Genomic DNA, 19,619 nt, shown 5'->3' with positions numbered 1-19,619 from the left:
CTCATTCATTCATAAATATAAATGTGTAAAACTTCATATTTGTTTACAGAGACGTGATGTGTGGCAGGATCCAGTGTCAGGGGGGTGCGGAGCGGCCCCTCTTGGGGACCCATGCAGAGGTGACCAGGGCTCATTTCGGGATCAACCACAGTGATCTGGTCTGCAGAGGGATCTATTTCCACCTGGGGGACGATGTGTCCGACCCGGCAACAGTGGCCCAGGGAACCGCCTGCGGCCCGGGAAAGGTCAGCGGTCAGCACACCCTGAGATGTGGAGTGCTAATTTAACCCATTGACACGATGGATGCCAGAGGTTACCATAAATAATGGTCGGGTTTCCCAAAGTTTTAGCCCATCGTAGCTCACGCATGGTCGTAGAGACCAAGCCCTGATCGTCATGTTCCCGTGTTTACATGGGTTCAGGCAGAGCGACTTATTCATCCCCCTACAACTACACCAACATTCAGATTTCACAAACAAAGTGCTTAATAAAGTCTCACACCTGTCTAAATACGGTACAGCTTTCTATAATTACCTGTATCCTCCGTGTTCTTTAATAAGAAGCCTTTTTATCCGATCACTGTCTGTTTATCTCAATGGGGTTGGTGCGCATGGGGAACGCCAGGAAATACATGGGAAAACAGAACGCGATTGGATAAAGGCTTCTTATTAAAGTACAGGGAGGATACGGGTAATTATAGAAAGCCGTTTGTGAAATCTGAATGATGGTGTAGTTGTAGGGGGATAAATAAGTTGCTCTGCCTGAACCCATGTAAACACAGGAACATGACGGTCGGGGCTTGGTCTCCACGACCATGCTTGAGCTAAAATCGCTTTGAGAAACTCGTCCATCGTCGATTAACTGCCAATATTAAATCGTATGTTGTTTACCTGATTTTCAATCGCTCCGTGCACGCTAGTGTTGCGCGGGCCGGCGTTTTTTACGGACCGCGGGCCCCCGCAATTTTAATTATCTGACCCAGCCCAGCCTGCCCCGCAACAACGCATCAATTTTCACAGCCCAGCCCAGCCCGCAGCCCGCCGTCATTAAATACACGTTAAATATGTCTTTGAATGTGGCTTTTTAAGGCAGCCAATTTCAACTGTACAAAAACAGAACGGAGGAGAAACTTTCAACACTGATATAGAGCACATAGCCTAGTCTAGTGCAGTGCAACAACAGAGCCATACAAAAATATCGTTTGAACATTTAAAAGCAATGAACCGTTTTGGCATGACGAGTGACGACATGCATGCTTATTTTAATTGATAACACTCCTGTATGTGAATGACTATACACACGGAGCACAACTAGTAACTACTGTATCACAGAGAGATGAGGATCGAGTCACAAGCCTAGTCACTAGAGACAACACACTTTGACCAAAGTAACAGCTGTATGCCTCTCAACATAATTATTCTCTACAATCTATGCTCTCACACGACAGCAACGAACCAACAGAAGGTAATTAACCAGCTCCTTACCTAATCGGCTGCGGAGGTGCAAAGTTGATCAAACTTTCAAAGGGTGTACGTTGTTTAAGTCAAAGGAGCATTGTTTTCATATCATAAAATTAACTTTAGTTTAGTCAAAAGCTTGTACAATCCACACTAGTCCACACGTGAGTTCTGTTTACAAGATCGGCTGCGGAAAGTAGCCAACAACTAGCAAGCAGAGCGCACTTCCTCTGTGGATTTCAAAATAAGATAGGCTACTCCTGTAATATGATTAGGCAAATGGTTTTATTTGCAAGTCTACTTACAGGAAGTAATGGACTTAATTAGAATTACATGACACGGACCAGTTTGGCTGACGAGCATAGGGAAGGACACTTTGTGCGCATTATAGACCGAGACCGCCTCAACCCGCCCCGCCGATAAAGTGTACATTTCTTGGCCCAACCCAACCCGGCCTGCGGGCTGGCCGCGGGGGTCCGCGGGCGCGGGCCGCACCGCGCATCACTAGTGCACGCGCCGTGTGTCCATTGTGTGCGCGGCCGCCTCCGTTCACGGCCGGCCCACGTGTCTTTTTCGTTCACTTTGTGATACAAGCATGAAAGTTGGTACATATACTCTTCAAATCCAGTGATGGGCAGTAGCGAGCTACAAGTAGCGAAGCTACATAGCTTAACTACATTTATCAGTAGCGTCACGGTAGCGCAGCTCCTTTTGAACCAGCGTAGCTGTAGCGTAGCGTAGCTATTTTTAGACTCCAGTAGTGATGTAACGTCCAACAAACGCTACACGTTACTATCCCGGCGAAATTTGACTGCTAAATAAAGTTTGTGAGGAAAATAATTCCCAACAGATCATCCCTGTGTTGTTCTGTGCAGCGCTGCTTTGCTTTCACTTCATCAACGAACCTCCTCTAAAGCAAGGGATTTATGGCTCTTTGAAGTGAGACCGAGCCAAGGATCTGTCTCACTATGCGCTCACTACTTCGCGCTCTCTACTGCACGAACCGGATCCCATCGTTCACTTCAAAGAACTGTTCAAAAGATTCGATTCGTTCGCGGACGTCCCACCTCTCCTAGCGTTTTCGAGCTTGACGGGCCGCTTTTGGCGAGGGGGTCCGCGGGGGTCCCCCGGCGTGGGGGACCCCTCGGGGACCCCCTGGGAGCCGGCCAAGGGTATTGAAGCTCGGAGAGCGGGGGCTGCGAGCTGCATATACGCTCTTGGAACGACACGGTGAAGTGTTCAGAGAGCGTCTGAGTGAGAACTGACATACAAGCTCACATCGCGTTGCAAATGCCAACATTGTGAGCTTGTAGATCTCCGGTGGGGAGCATAAATTAGGCTTGAGGCGCTGCGCTGCAGCCAGAGATGGACTGTACTCGACCCAAGTAGCCTACTTGAGTAAGAGTACAGAGTACTAGCCCACTCCTCCTGGTCACATTTACTCCAATCCACAGTAAATCAGTCAAAAAGTTACAAGTAAGAGTAAAAAAGTACTTGCTTTTAAATAAACGTATGTATTCAAGAGTACATACCGGTAGGTCTACATGCTTTTAAGCTACTTGAAGTACAAATAAAAGTAAAGTACATTACTCAGTTACTGTCCACCGCTGGCTGCAGCTTATCAGCTGTTTTGACAGCACACAGAAGTCAGTGCACTCTTTTGTCCACAGCTAACTAATGACAGTGAAGTGGCAATTTAAGGACCTTTTAGACATTTTTAATACCTAAAAAAATATAAATAAAAGACCAAAACTGCATAAAAAGTTATCAACTATAAAAAACTGGTCAACCATTGGCCAAATTGACAATATAGTAAAAGAGGCACAAATTGTGAAAATGGCAGATCTACAAGCTCGAAACGCCTTGTGTTCCGAGGCCTTGTGAGCTTGTAGATCTGCTATTTTACACAAAATGTATTGGTGAAACAGAAATGTGAAACTAAATGCCTCAACTCCTAATTCCAATTGCTTGTCAGGGTGGGGTCCCCAGTTCAAATAGGATTTTTTTGGGGGGTCACGGCCTGAAAAGGTACACATTTAATTTAAAAAGTAAATGAAAGGATGACACAAAAAGCCAGACATGAGGGCTTGTTTCCAGTTTTATAATAATCAATCGAACTGAACATTTTTTGCCTGCCTATTTGTTTGGTGGAAAGTTGTACTTGATCATGAAGTTGATTAAAAAAGAAAAAAAAAGTAGCTTTGTTGTCATCAAGAGTAGCTTGTAGCTTAGCTTACTACATTTTCCAAGTAGCTTGCCCATCACTGTTCAAATCCCACTCTTTTCAAAAATAGCGCTGGCCACACAAAATTCAAAGATGGCGGCCCCCGAAATCCAAGATCTCTGTCCAAAAATGTTGTTTTTCCTTTATAACTCGAGTTGCATTCATTTTAAGACCTATAAATGTATTAAAGTTGAATATAAAGATGGATATTGTGGATGTTTTGGTACCAAGTACATGTCTGTATCTATCATGGTTCTTGAGATACAGCGTGTAGTCGGAGCAGATTAATGGCTAATTTCATAGGAATCGTTCGCTTTCTGATGCAAGCATTACATTTGGCACAAATACTCTCTAAGGGCCACTCTTATGGAAAATAATGCTGGCCACTCAAAATTCCAAGATGGCAACCATTTTGTTCAAGATGGCCACCACCTTAGTGGAACAGAAAGTGATATAATCCATCAGGACGTCATACAAACATGAGAAGTGTCATGAATAATCTATCAGGACGTCACACAAACATAAAAAGTGTCATGAGCAGTCTCCATACCTCACTTTATAATACCAGAAAGATGCCTAAGGGCGAAAAGCGACCTCTCCCTAAATGGTGAGGTCGTGTAGGACGGAATTCGCACAGGACGGAATTTGCAGTGTGATTCGAGTTGTGGTTGGACTGGTTAAACTGACACAATATGTCCATGTATGGCCATTCCCAGATATGGGCTTAAAGGAGTAGTTCACCCCAAAATGACTTTTTTTCTATTGATTACTCACGCCATGGAGACTAGAGTTCAATAATATTTTTAGTTTTTTGTCTCATTCCTAAGACAAAAATGTGATAGCAATAAATCTACCCCCATTTGTTCTGGATGGGGACCCGTTTCGAAACAGGTCCCCATCCGGAATCAATGGGGGTAAATTTACTCTCTTTTTGTCTTAGGAATGTGACAAAAACCAAAAAAATATTATTGAGCTCTACTCTCCATGGCATGAGTAATCAATAGAAAAAAAGTCATTTTGGGGGTGAACTACTCCTTTAATATTGATAGCATAAAAGGGATTCTATGGGCATTCACAGACATGGGCTTAATATTGATGGGCATAACATGGATTCTGTTAGGGTGCTTGCCCTAACAGGGCATCATCTGAGATTCAGATGTAGAGGTATTGACCAGCTCTATATATGGAGATCTAGGTGATGATCACGTCGTCTCCATGTATGGATATCCATGGTTTGATCTTTGATGAGGTGATATCACAACAATGTGATGTCACAATGTCAACAAACAGGTCAGCACAGCAGCTATTGCATGGGCATTCCCAGATATGGGCTTAGTGTGGTTTCCCTAACTGGGCATCATCTGGGAATGAGATGTAGAGGTCAGCTCCATATATGGAGATCTAGGTGATGATCCAGTCGTCTCCATGTATGGATTAATGGATATCCAGGGATTGATCTTCGATGACTTCGCAACAATGTGAAGTCACAATGTCAACAAACAGGTCAGCAGCTATAGACATTGACAAGATACATCAGGACAAGATGTGCCCGTTTTCAAAGTTAACTGTGATCTACGGTCGCAATCACTGACTGCTCCGCTAAGGTGGCTGCCATTTTGAAAAAAGGAACACATTATTCAGTGGCCAGTGCCTTTTTCCATAAGAGAGGCCCTTACAGAGTAAATGTGCCAAATGTCATCCTTGTATCACAAAGTCAACGATTCTTATTCTTATTATATCAAGATCTCCTCTGAAAAGGTGGCTTCCATTTTGAAAAAAAGGTCACCATCTTGGAATTTTGAGTGGCCAGCGCCTTTTTTCTATAAGAGTGGCCCTTAGAGAGTTTTTGTGCCAAATTTCGTGCTTGCATTAAAGTGAACGATTCTTATGAAATTTGCCATTAATCTGCTCCGACTATATGCTGTATCTCAAGAACCGTAATAGATACAGACATGTACTTGGTACAGAAACATCCGCAATGCCCATCTTTATATTCAACTTTAATACATTTATGGGTCTTAAAGTTATACTGTGTAAGTTGCTAAACTAGTGGTCAGTAGCGGTATTGCTTTTTTCGGCCGTTTTTCGTCCGGAGTCGTCGCGGACCACCGGAGCGGCGCCGCAAACCACCGCGACCGATAGTAATCCGTGGAGAGGTAGAACGCATGGTAGAACGTAATTTTTTTGGATTTGGGGATTAAGAGGTTAAAATCCTTCACCATGGTAAACACTGTAGCTGAGCGGAGGCGCTTCCTGAAGACCAGAGCAGATGAGCTGTGATTGGCCGGTAGTGTATCATGTGTGTATGATCTGCGATGTGATTGGTCAACGTATACACAACATATACAGATGATGCAGATTACGTCATTTTGCCGCGAAATCCCGCCCCTGTCACTGCTAAGAAGAAAACATATAAAGAGAAGGCTTCAGAAGCTGAAAATAACGGAGTGGGTGTTCTAAAACTTTAGCGATTTAACAGTTAGGACAATTTTAAGATTTGTTTTATAAAAAAAGTTACATGGTATAACTTTAAAATCAATGCAATTCGAGTTATGAAGGAAAAACAACATTTTTGGGCGGACATCTTGGATTTTGGGGGCCGCCATGTTGGAATTTTGAGTGGCCAGCGCTATTTTTGAAGTGAGCAGGATTTGAAGAGTATATGTACCAAGTCTCACGCTTGTATCACAAAGTGAACGATTGAACGATTAATCTGCTGCAGTAATTAGATTAGATGTCTTTATTATCCACAAGGGAAATTTGTTTTGCTCGGGTCAATGCACATTCAAGACAATACATAAATATACAAATACAATTAAACACCCAGCAAAGTACTTTCAGTTCTATAAAATAGGGATAACATGATTCTAAATATTAAAAGTTATTTAAAAGAAAGCAACGTCCTCCATCCACACTCTGGAACACTCATGTTTGTTTCACGAGGAGAAGAAAAAATTCACCGGCGAGTAGAACATGGCGTTGTTATGACCAAACGATTGATGTTGGAAAAGGAACAGAGTAAAGGCTGTGAGCGAGGAAGTGAAAGTTGAAAGCGGTCCTTAAAGGCCATTTCACCTCTGGGACAACCCGATCTTATACAATCCAGTTGTTTTTTGTGTTCAATCATTTTTTTTTTTTAGATATTTTAGTATTTCAGCATGTACTAGTGATGCGTTTTGCATCATATGATGCAAAACACATCACTTATGATGCAAAATGCAACACTAGTACATGCTGAAATACTAAAATATCTAAAAACACAGATTAGGGACGTATCGTTAATAGGGGGAGGGGCCCCCTAGGAGAGTTTTAGGGGAGGGTGAAGCTATTTTGATTTTAGTCTCAGGGAGGGTGATGCTATTTTAATTTTAGTCTCAGGGAGGGTCATGCCATTTTGAATAAAAAATAGTCCTGGTTTTTATAGGCCTATATATAATTTACTGCAGCGTTCCTTTCAATAATACTAATATTCAATTAAGGAACACTGTAGTAAAATACAATAATAATTAATGTTTTCCTCGTGTCGTCGTCAGTCGGATGCGCTAGCATAGGTGATGTCAATCTTACTACATAGGCGAGGATAACTAGTTTGTGTCATGGAGGATGAAAGTTTGCACCGCTGTGGTCGAGCTGTTTTAATCCCAACGGCAACGATAAAGGAGCGCCCAGCTCCGTAACGTAGAGGAAGCGATCTGTACACTTTGCCATAAAAAGGTGCCAGCCAGTCAGACGTGCTGCTAATACAACAAATCTACAGATCCACCAACCACAACAATACGCCGAACTGGGAAATAAAACGGCAGACAGTCCAACAGCAGCTGGTCTAGCCCGTCAACGTGACGCGTTCTGAGCTTGTAGATCTGCTATTTTCAGACCGCAACACCCGAATGCAACTGGGTTGATCTCTTTTCCTCTAGTCCCTCTCTAACATTTTAATCTTTCTTGATGTTTAAAAAGCTATTAAATTGATCATTTTCTTCATTAAGCAGTACAGAATGTGGATTATCAAAGCTCATACTATACATTACATATAGCCTAATGAAGGGGGAAAATAGTCAATATATTCGTCAATCGCAATTGTTTTGTATGATGATTAATCGTCTCCAGAAACTCCTAACCGCGACAGCCCTAACTATAAGTTAAGGTTTTAGGCATAATTTTGTTGTTAGGGAGGGTCATCTTTTTTTTTTTAATGCCTGGGGAGGGTCATTGATTTTCCCCCCAACTGAGAGGGAGGGTCATGGCATTTTATATCAGGGCTTATACATTTTCAATAATAAACGAGTGCTCCCTTACAAAAAAATAACTCGGGATTGTGTTGATCCCAAACAACAATAAAATAAGATCGGGTTGTCCCAGAGGTGAAATGGCCCTTTAATGTATGTCGTTTTTTTAATTTATTTTTGCTCAAAAGCGGCAGCTGTTTACCTGGTAACCATGGCAACCAGGTAAGACTTCTCTGAGCATCTTAACGGGGACTTTCCCTTTTGTGTGTGTGTGTGTGTGTGTGTGTGTGTGTGTGTGTGTGTGTGTGTGTGTGTGTGTGTGTGTGTGTGTGTGTGTGTGTGTATTGGGGGAGGGCCAGCCATTTGCCACATGTCTTTATCAACTGGTAAACAATGACAGGACTGTACATTTATCTACATTTAGCAGATATACTGTAGAGACAACACAACTAACCTCCCGTGACCAGACTTTAAACCTGGCGTCCTTTGAAAGTGGCATCACAAAACACACGTGTGTTTTGAGTTAGCAAAAAAACTAAGAGAAAATCTGTTCTTATATCGCTTCCTGAATGAGGCCCAATATTTATCACTGCAGTGCATATTTATTCATATGTGCAGCAGTGGCTCCAGAGAATTGTGACTGGGGCGGCAATGTGGGAGCTGTTCTTTTTTAGAGAAGGCAGGGGCTAATTAATTTTGTCAACAAACAATAATGAATAGTGCTAATATGACAATCGAGATTCACTCGCTTGGGGTATGGATAACTGAACATATCAGATCATTGGCACTACAGTTACCAGCTCCAAATCTGAGGACTGTCGGTGATCGAATAGGGGTTTTGTGAGCTGAAGATGCTTTCCAGCATAAAAAGTATGATTTTATGGTATATTTCATGTATTCATGTATATTATATTCATAGGGGGTGCTAAGCCTTCACCACGTGGAGCTAAAGCCCCCTGAAGCCCCCCTCTGTCTGGAGCCGCCCCTGCATATGTGTATTAATATATGTCTTCATACATTTAGTTACATGCATATATAAAATACATGAATGTGTTTTCAGGCCTGTGTGAACCAGAGGTGTCAGGATGTTTCTGTGTTTGGTGTCGAAGAATGTCGCAACAAGTGTAACGGACATGGAGTGAGTTCTACTGTCTACTAGCTGTATGATGTTCAGGGCTTTCACGATCATGACATTTTACACAACGATCAGCTGTCACACAAATAATTGCCATTAGCGATTTAATTGTGTTTTTGTCCTTGACAATTACAATTCTGTTTGGCTTGTAGGCTTTGAAGTTGCACATGGAAGATATGACACATAACCTAAATAGGCTATACAAAGAAATTACTGACATATTTGAGAATTCTATACTTAAAAAAGAACATTGATGTGACGTGTTGTGAGCTTGTAAATCTGCTATTTCCACTATTTTTTTAAAAAGGTGGCATTTTTCAACATGGCAATGATTATGTCAAATTATTCAGAACAATTACGGTATGTAATAATTGTGTAAGACCTGATGATGATGATGACGATGATAACAACAACAACGACTTTTCAACATTGCAGGTGTGTAACAGTAATAAACATTGTCATTGTGATGTGGGCTGGGCTCCTCCAGACTGTGTGTATGCTGGCCATGGAGGCAGTGTTGACAGTGGACCTGCCAGAGCAGCCAGAGGTAGCACATTTCAACTTTAAACTATGACACCTAACACCTAGTCTTGTGTAGCCAGACAACTATTCCATAGAGTCTGGAACGACAGCTCCCGAACGGCGAGTATCGGAATCGCGTAGTCCCATTGGAAACATAACAGAAACACACTAGCACAGACACGGCTGTATTTTGATTGTCTTAAAGGGGCCACCCCATGCTTTTAAAATGTATATATTTTATATAAATATTGGTCCATAATACGGTTTTATTCAGGTTTTATTCTAAGCAACCCCTCGCCCTTTGTTGGCAACTGTCTTTGGGCTAAAATGGGAACGATACAGAGAAGATTAGCATGGTACCATGACACCATGCTAATCTTTTCTGTATTGTTCCAATTTTAGCATGGGAAACTGAAGTGGAGGGGCAGTACTATGGAAATGGGCCCTGGTGTGACATCACACCAGTCCCCTTTTCAGAAGAGAACCATTCGGACACACCCACTCAGAAAATCACAGAAATGAAAACCAAGGCTTAGAGTTAATGATTTGTAATTTTTTTGGGGGGGTGGAAACATACACTGGGAATAATAAAATACATGAAAAAAATATTTTTTATGGTGTGTCCCTTTTAAGTTACAGCTCTTGTGCCTCAACTTAAAGGCCTGTCCATAGTGTCTCCGAGCACCAAACTTTTTGTCTGAGAATTCTGACTTTCCGACGTGCAGCTTTCCCAACTCTAATTCTGGGTAATGCTTTTCAGAAAATGCGAGTGATGTAGTTGAACCGGACCTTTCTGACGAATAGTTCAGTGGTGGGAGACAGTATGGACAGGCCTTTAAGTTAAGGCATAAGAGCTGGAACTTAAGACACAGCCCTGTCATTTAAGCGGCATATTCTTGTTATGCATGTATAGGCGGCATAGCTCAGGGGTAGAGAAACCGTCATTAGAGCACGAATGGTTCCCGAAGGGTTCCCAGTTCGATTCCGGGCTCCCCCTGAGCTAATGTCGATGACTCCTTGAGCAAGACTCTGAATCCCTAGTTGCTCCCGGTGAGCAGGTTGGCGCCTTGCCATGGTTTCCTCTACCATTGGTGTACGAGTGTCAATGGGTGAATGTAATGCACAATCTATGTAAAGTGCCTTGGATAAAAGCTCTATATAAATGCACCATTTACCATTTAGTTTAAAGGGATATTTCACTTTCAAAAAAACATTTGTTAATGTTATTGTCTAATCAGGCTTTTATGAACACCCTGAACAGTTTTTAACTAAAGAAAACACCCATTATTTTTTTCTGGTGACTCATACTACCCTCCTAGGCGGTATTGCGTTACAAGGAAAAGTGCTTAGAAAATGAATTTCGTTCCCACGTCTGGGCACTACTCATTCAGTGCATTTTTGCATAGACAATACCCCTGTGGACTTTGGGTTAAAAAGTTCTCCGCACGAAACCTGCACGACTTTGTCACCAGCCAGAATTGTATATAAAAGTGAATAACAAAAAAACGCAAATCTTGTGCTGCTGTTTTTGCTTGTAAAATGTACTATTTTGATTTTGGCAACACAACATCTTTCTCAAATGTCTATAATACATCTACTTAACATCTGAAACATGTATTGGTGCCTTAGTATTCTCATATGTGAATTTAGATCGTGAAATATAGCAAATTTGTTGAAGAAAACGCCTCAATGTATGTGCATTGGCACCCAGCAAACTGAAACATACTGTACACATAGTAAATTTAGCTAAAAGCTTATGTCTCATAACACATCTCACAGCCAACTGTGTAATGAAAGGTACCTTGGCCAGAAATGGATGAAAATCAATCAAACTGCTATCACACCCCCCTAAATTGGAAAATTCCCAAAATGGACAAGACTATAATAAATGCACAAAAGGTCATGTCAGGTATAAAATATGTATTTAAGTACCACAGTGTCCCAACATCTGCCATTTGTAGGCTACATCAAGACACCCCCCTACCAAAACAAAAATGCATACAAATGTTGGCAGCATAAAACGTAAGCCTAAGGCTGTACTGTGACAAAATACAGCAAATGCTAAGCTTTTTCCATCCACATATATGTATTGCATTTAAATGTGATAAAAGCAAATCTTGAAATAAAACAAGTATTTAGCTAATTTTACATTCTGACATGGTGCGTATATTACTCATCCCTATCACTTTCATCCAGGGGTCATCAATATGTCTGTACTACGGACAAAATGTGTCAGTGGCTGATTTTATATCTTATAATGTCTTGTTTTTGATCATAAGACCCAATTACTGAATTCGAAGTCGACAGGTTTTCTTCAGAATATCTATGACATTGTGACATTTTGGCATATTAGGAGTCCAACCAGTACTAGTACGCCCTTAACTCTGAGATTGTACAAATGGAACCAAATTCATCCCATAAAGCTTGTTTCTTTTGAAACATTCTCACAGTTCTGGCAATCCGTTTTTGCCTGGCGTTGCCGGCCTCTATCACACACTTCGTTTTGGGAAGAGAGTCTGGGATTTCAGGAAGAGTTTTCATTTCTGGGGTTTGCCCCAAACCACGTGCCCCAAGCCTACAGAAACCACGTGCCCCAAGCATACAACCCTGATTGGCCAACCCTTGAAGCTGGTTGAGGAAATAGAATCTCAAAGGATCGGTGCCAGACCGTACTACAACACGACTACCGCCAGGGGGTGTTGCTGTGTTCGGCCTGGTTTATTAACCAGGCAAAATCCGTTTCCGACCTGTTCTGGCACTGAAATAAATCAGTACAAGACAGTCTTGCAGACATACTGTACAGGTTTGCTTGTCTTCAACTATAGTGAACAACATGCAAAACACTTGACTGTGGAATCAGCACACTGTCCTGTAGATATGTTGAGCAAGGATGATGTGGTCACTGTAGATGGGTTAGTGTCCACTGCTGAAATGGTGTGGGTTGGAGGGGTGGAGGTGGAGCATAGACTTGAGCTCTGCAGAGACAGGGCTGAGTGTAATGCCATCCAGACCACTTGCTTCCTTGGCATCAGCATTATATGTCTGTTCCAGTAGCATGTCATTCTTCTTCTTCTTTCGTGTATCTTCGTCATATGTCCAGCTCAGTGTTGGAAAGCCACGCCCTCGTCTCTGGTCCCACTTGGAAGAGACCGGCCTCTGAAGGAGGTCTGTACAGAGGACAGGTGGTGATTATGTGCTCTGCAGTCTGCTCGGGTTCTCCACACTCGCATACTGCGCTGTCTGCCAGGCCCCACTTCTTCATGGGTGTTTTGAAGCGGCCAACCCCAGTGCGAAGGCGGTTCAGCAGGGTCCACTGCCGGCGTGGCAGGTGTTCTCCTTCGACTCCATCTCCCGGGTCTAGGATGTGATGGTGCATACTTGTGGGCTCAGCCGACTCCCATTCCCGCCTCCAGGCAGTTGCCAGCCATGTTCTTGCAGACATGTCCTCAGGGATGGAACCAAGCATCCCTTGAGCTGTCCTATTGTATGGGTGGCGGGACTTCAGTCTGCTTGGGGGCACTGCCTTTGTTGTTGTTTCATGCAAGATATGCCAGTCATGTTTTTGGGCTTTCCTTGCGAGTGTGAGGGTAGCGGCCTCTCGTCTTAGGCTGGCCGGGGGAATTCCTGCTAGGACTGGCAGGTAGGACACAGGGGTGGGTTTCAGGCAGCCAGTTATGATCCGAAGGGCATTATTGATGACAGGATCAACCTTCTTCACATGTGGGCTCCTACTCCAGACTGGGGCACAGTATTCTGCCGCAGAGAACACCAGGGCTTGCGTCGATATACGTAGTGTCCTGGCAGAGGCACCCCAGGTTGTGCCAGCGAGGCGGCGGATAAGTGAGACCCTTGATGTCACTTTGGCTCTCACTTCTTCCAGGTGTTGTTTGTAGGACAGTGTCCTATCTAGCCGAACCCCGAGGTACTTGGGGGCAAATTGGTGTTCCAGACGATTGTTGTCGACAGACACCAACAGCTCCTTCTTTGCCTCTTTGTTGCACAGGTGGTATGCGGCAGATATAGTCTTCCCCATGCTCAGTTGCAGACGCCATCTGCGCAAGTAGGCAGCCAAGGTGCCCATGTCCTGGTTAGGACCCTCTTCCACCGCTGGCCATGTTGGTTGTCGCAGCATGATGGCCAGATCATCTGCGTATCCATATTGCCTGGATAACGTCTCCGGGAGGTCATGGATGTAGACGTTGAATAGCAGTGGTGAGAGGACAGACCCCTGTGGCACCCCGTTTCTCAACCTTCTCAGTCTACTTCGCTGGTCATCGCTGGTCCGAAGGGTAAAGCTGCGGTTGGACAGCATCTCCATTATGAACTTCACCATATGCCGGTCTGGGATGGTCCTCAGGAGCTTCAGGTGAAGTCCTCGGTGCCAGACGGTGTCATAGGCAGCCGTTAGGTCAAGCAACACAACACCAGCTTTCTCATTGGCCTGGAAGCTGTCCTCGATGTCTTGAGTGAGCAGAGTTACTTGGTCTACTGTTGACCTGCCCCGCCTGAAACCAGCCTGTTCCCTTGGAAGCTGTGGGTCCACTACTGGCTCTATGCGACTGAGGATCATCCTCTCCAGGGTCTTAAATGGGACGCAGAGCAGCGAGATGGGTCTGTAGGCCTTTGGGTCATCCGCAGGTTTGCCTGGCTTGAGCAGGGCAATGACAGTAGCACGGCGCCAAGTCTTTGGTAGTTTTGGCCTCTGAAAGCAGGAAGAGAAGAAAGAGCAAAGCCAGGCAGATGTTTTCTCACTCTGGTGGATCAGGAACTCCGGGTGGATGTTGTCATGCCCAGGGGACTTGCCTTGCCTAAGGTTGCCGATGGCTGCCCTAAGTTCAGCGATGGTAAAGTCTCTGGACATGTCAGCATCGACGCTGGGTGCCCTAGAGAGGGAAGACACCTTGCGCAGTGTAAGGCGGGCAAAGTTCTTGTCTGCCCCTTGGAATTGGCTGTTCTTCAGGAGCTGGGATGCAATGGCATCTGCTGTCACAGGACACTTGGTGGGTGATGTTTTCCTGCCAGTAAGCTGGTTTAGGATCTGCCATGCCTTACGGCTGGAATGGGTGAAATCGATTGATTCAACGGTTTCAGTCCATCTGGCCCTTCGGGTGGCGTCCAGCTTGTGGAGTAGTGCCGTTGCAGTCGTGTCCACATCCTCCCTTGAGCCAGCCTGCTGGTGTTCACGCAGGAGGTGATTGCATTCCTCGTCCCAGCCCGGGATGTAGCTCGCATTGTAGCCGCGTGGGATGGACTTTTTTGCTGCACTTAAGAGCAAATTGCAGTAGGCTGCATATGCTGTATCGACATCGGCGATTCCTGGATCCGGGAGGCTGGCTGATGTTCTCTCTGTCTCCGCGGTGAATGCCTGCCAGTTGGCCTTCCGGAAGTTCCACCTACGGACAGGTTTGCCCCCTACTGGCTGTACCAGTGAGGGGACTTGGATGACAGACGGTCGATGGTGTGACCGGGGGAACCTCTCGATAACCTGTCTCTCCGGGATTGGGTCGCCATTGCGGCAAACAGCAAATGCGAGGTCTGGGTTGGTGAAGGTGTTCCATCTTGAGGAGTGGAAACTTGGTGGCTCTTTGGGGTCGAACAGGAGCTGAGCATTGGCGTTGGAGGCCCACTCACACAGCGTCTCTCCATCTGGTGTTGTGTGGGAGTATCCCCAGTCAGTGTGCTGGCAGTTAAAGTCCCCTGCATAGATGGCAGGTGCCTGGATGAGCGGGAGGGCTGACACGGTCAGTGTAGATGGTGGGGGCTTGTACACATTTACAACCGATGTTGCCTGTATCCTAGTGGACAGCCACTCAACGCTGGCGCCTGGTGGTGATTGGCCAGTGGCTGCCCACCCAAGATCAGACCTCACGAAGGTCGCAATCCCGTGATGTCTGCTGAGGATGGAACCAGCGAGGTGGAACCCGGGCAGCTTGAGGATGTCTTCAGCCATACAGTGGGTTTCCTGTAGGAGGACAGCTGCAACCTTGTGGGAGTCGGCGAGGTGGTGTATGATCTCGAGTTTGGCGTTGGTAAGGCCCTCGACGTTTAGCTGGAGCACTGCCAGCCCTTGGTGGTCGATCGTCGGGATAGACACCCGTCCTGTCTTGGACTTGCATCCCCCTGATCTCTTACACCTTGGTCTGTCAGGCTGACGATGATTAGTTGGCGACATTGGTTTCGCAAGCGGGTCTCTCACCCTGACCTTGCTACTCACAGAGAAGACCACGTGAAGGTTGTCGTCCATCTTCTCCTCAGTAGCATGTCAAAAGAAACACTACTGTTGTGGCTGCCATCTGCTCGTCAGCCAACACATACATCTGCCATCAGTGCTTCATGTACCTCTGAAGCTGTTTCCGGTAATTTCTTCATCTAAGGCAAATACAAAGGTAAAAATTGCTGCCCGTACTTGTAGTGGCCTACTGAAGTGAGGTAGGGTAGCATTCTTGCTGATTAACAGAGATGTCCTGTCCAGTCACCTTCCCGCTCGTAGTAGATAAACCTTTGGAGAATATCTGACATCTCCAGGAAGTTTGCCTAGAGGATTGATTCCCATTGAATGAGTCCTGAAAAGCAGCAGCTGATCTCCTAAGACTGCCATCTATGGATGCCTCGTCATTTCTAACTACTGCCAGTTATCTCCTTTTCAAACAGGACTTTGAGGGCATGTACAGTTTGGTAGTATTGTGTCTTTTCAACAAACATCTTCTTGACAGTTCCTTCTCGACCAAGACTTGCTGCAACAAGGAAATCATCTGCCCCTGCCATCCCTGATAATCTTGCAAATAGCCTTCATGTTCAGTAGTTGTGAGCTTGGTAGAAGCCTCCCAGCAACAGGACTACATTGCCAAACTCATCTTGTTACTGTCTGATCTCCAGTGATAATGGTGTACTTATGTAGTGAAGAGTTGTTTCATCTCTTTTCTGAGGACAGAAGGATCTGTTGGCGATGCTGGGATGAGTGGAAGGTAGCCAATAATGCTAGCCTTTGGGTGAAAGTTTACACAGAATGCTGAAAAGCCAGGTAAACCAGCTTCTGCATGTGGAGGAGAATTCAGCAACTGTGATGTTGGAAGCTATTCTACCTACAGTAGGTGCCACACAAGTAAAAGGTCTTCAGCCAGGCCATCTGATGAAGTCTCTAGAATCTCCAACTTCCCAGTGCTCAGGAGACCCTATTATGATCCAGGTCTTATGCCTTATGCCTTAACTTCTTTACCTTTTTTTCACTATTTTGAAAAACATTTTTAAATACTTAAAATGCTGATCTACATCTGCACGTTGTGAACTTGCAGATCAGCTATTTGAAATATTTAAAAAACAAAAACAAAATAGTAAAAAAAGGAAAAGAAGTTAATGCATAAGGCATAAGACCTGGATCATAATAGGGTCCCTGGACTTCAAGAAACACTTGGGAGTAGGTGGTTCAGCAATGTGATGAATTAAAAATATCATCTTTAAGATACATTTAGCTGTATGTACGTTTTCTCAGATTTTTCTCCACAATCATCCCCACAACTCTTGATAGAATCTGAGGTAAAACTGACCAAATGTGTTCATATTGCTTTTGTCATAACAGCCAGCTGTCACTGTAAAAGTCATAGTAAAGCTCATTTTCGGGTGGCATCCATCTTGGAAATATGTAAATTATAGATCCAGACACACCCAATCATGAAGATAAGTATTCCATTGAGTTTCTCTTGACGTGAAACCATGAAATAGACACCAATTTTACTTAAATTACAGTCACTGACAATCACTTACATTGAAGCGTTTGCTTCAACAAATTTGCTACATTACATGATCTAAATTTGCATATGAGTATACTAAGAAACCAATACTTGTTTCAGATGTTAGGTAGATGTATTTATGACATTTGAGAAAGATTTTGTGTTGCCAAAATCAATATAGCAAATTTTACAAGTAAAAACAGCAGCACAAGATTTTCGTTTTTTTGTTATTCCCATTAAATACATTTCTGTCTGGTGACAAAGATTGTGCAAGTGACAGGCGGAGAACTTTTTGTTTCTTACTTACTATCAATAGATCTTTCTAATGAAGCAAAGTTTATGTAGTGCCCATGGGGCGGGAACGAAACCGAACGATACCAGCCACGCAATACAGCCTATCCTAATATGTGAGCAGGCCATGTTTTTTATATAACTTTTTTCATTTAGATTTAATAATTATTTTTTGTATTTCATTTTTTAAATTTTCCCAAATAATTATTAAAAATAAATGAAGAAAGTTATCGAAAAAATACGGCCTGCTCACGTATTAGGAGGGTAGTATGAGTCACCAGAAAAATAATTGGTGTTTTTAATGAATCTGTCATGATTAAAATGCAGTTTGAAATTGCAATGGGTGTGTATGTGGAGAAAAGCCCATAAGCTGATTACCTGTTGAAAGTGGAATATCCCTTTAAGAAAACATTTGAAAACATCATGGACGTAACACCAACAACACCAGAGAAAGATGAAACAACGCCCCCAAAAAATATTCAGAGAAGACAAAACACGTCCAGTAGGACTTGTTATCGCTACTGCACCAAGGGAGTGGGTGCGTCATATCCTCTTTATCCCATACTCATCATAAGTTGCCCCAGACTGTATGACGGGAGCATTTGCAAATCGCAGGAGTGTTGGACAGTCTGGCCACGCGAAAAACCTAACACCTACTGTAACCCTCCAAAACTGTGCATGCTGGACATTAGGGCATTCACCAACTATTCGAATATCAAAGTCACTAGTTTAGTTAGTTAGTTTTTTTTTTCTCTCTCTCTTGGCTAGATAGGAAGTCATAAGAATGAGTTAAATGCCCCTGGTGGATGATAGATAGATAGATAGATACCTTTATTATCCCAAGGGGGAATATGTGTTGCCCAGAGGCAGCACAGCAGTATAAGGTTATTTACAAAGTTACAGAGAAGTATGAAAAAGATAAAAAGAAAAAACAAGAACAGAGTACAGAGTACAGTAAGTACATGAATTTGTTAATGCTCTATACCAGGGGTTCTCAAACCTTTTTAGACTTTGACCCCCAAAATAAACATATTTGAACTGGGGACCCCCACCCTGACAAGCACTTGGAATTGTAGGTATTACATTTAATGCAGATCTGCTATTTTCACAATGTTCTTGTTACTTGCTTACTTAATATTTGGCCAGTTTGGCCTGACCTGTCGAATATTCGAATACTTTGAGGTCGAATAATTCGAATACTAAAAATGCCTATTCGTGAATGCCATACTGGACATGATGTCAGGAAAAGTAGGTCAGGAAAATGGTGCAGGGAAATGATGACATCATGACAGGGTATGCTATGACATGCTACATATAACTACAATATGTCAGCATTACAAGGTAGGTTTTAACTAGGCCTACAAAATTACGTCAATCAAAACTTGTGGACAGGACAGTGTGATTGGTCAGAAGTTGGATACTTGCGATTTGTCAGAAGTTAGGTCTGCGTGATTGGTCAGAAGTTAGCACGGTGTGATCGGTCACAAGGTGTGTGGGCGTGAGATATTCCGTTCCGTTTCTATATTCAATCCAGACAGATAAGACTTTGGATGTCATTCAACCTTTAGTAGCCACAACATAACTTAGCTTTTTTGCTTTTTCACTGTGTGTGTGTGTGTGTGTGTGTGTGTGTGTGTGTGTGTGTGTGTGTGTGTGTGTGTGTCACGTATGCATGCGTGCGTGCACGTATGCATGTGTGCGTGTCTGTAGAATCAGGTGCGGCACACATTGCACTGCTGGTGATCTTCCTCTTCATCGTGCCAGTCATCCTCCTCTTCATCATCCTGCGTTTCCCTCGATGTCGGCACCGTCTGCTGTGTCTGCGAGACCCCGCCCCTTTTGATAAGACAGGACGCCAACATAACCGGTAACTCTCTGTGTGTGTCTCTCTTTCTGTCATGTATTGGTATGTTCTGATGCCAAAAACTCCCAGGAACGTGATAATAATAGAGGCCTTTCTGGGCCCGCCCCTTTCCCCCCTCCCCCTGAGCAGCAGCCATGATGGAGCTACTGCTGCAGCAGTGTGTGTCTATGTCT

General features: G+C 43.9%; 1 protein-coding gene across 1 annotated transcript in view; it reads left to right on the top strand.

Annotated features, from left to right (window-relative positions):
- Nucleotides 1–19,619, top strand: part of adam15 (ADAM metallopeptidase domain 15) — a 168,254-nt gene that overhangs the window by 102,324 nt on the left and 46,311 nt on the right. The window contains exons 19-22 of the mRNA XM_080753863.1: nucleotides 50–245; nucleotides 8,968–9,045; nucleotides 9,478–9,589; nucleotides 19,293–19,449. Coding sequence (XP_080609989.1) covers nucleotides 50–245; nucleotides 8,968–9,045; nucleotides 9,478–9,589; nucleotides 19,293–19,449 — 543 coding nt within the window. The remainder of the gene's footprint in view (nucleotides 1–49; nucleotides 246–8,967; nucleotides 9,046–9,477; nucleotides 9,590–19,292; nucleotides 19,450–19,619) is intronic.

The sequence above is a fragment of the Nannobrachium achirus genome (assembly GCF_963921795.1).
Source record: "Nannobrachium achirus genome assembly, chromosome: 2".
Taxonomy (NCBI): Eukaryota; Metazoa; Chordata; class Actinopteri; order Myctophiformes; family Myctophidae; genus Nannobrachium; species Nannobrachium achirus.
The sequence above is the reverse complement of the archived record's forward strand: the minus strand, read 5'-3'. Positions and strand labels throughout refer to the sequence as shown.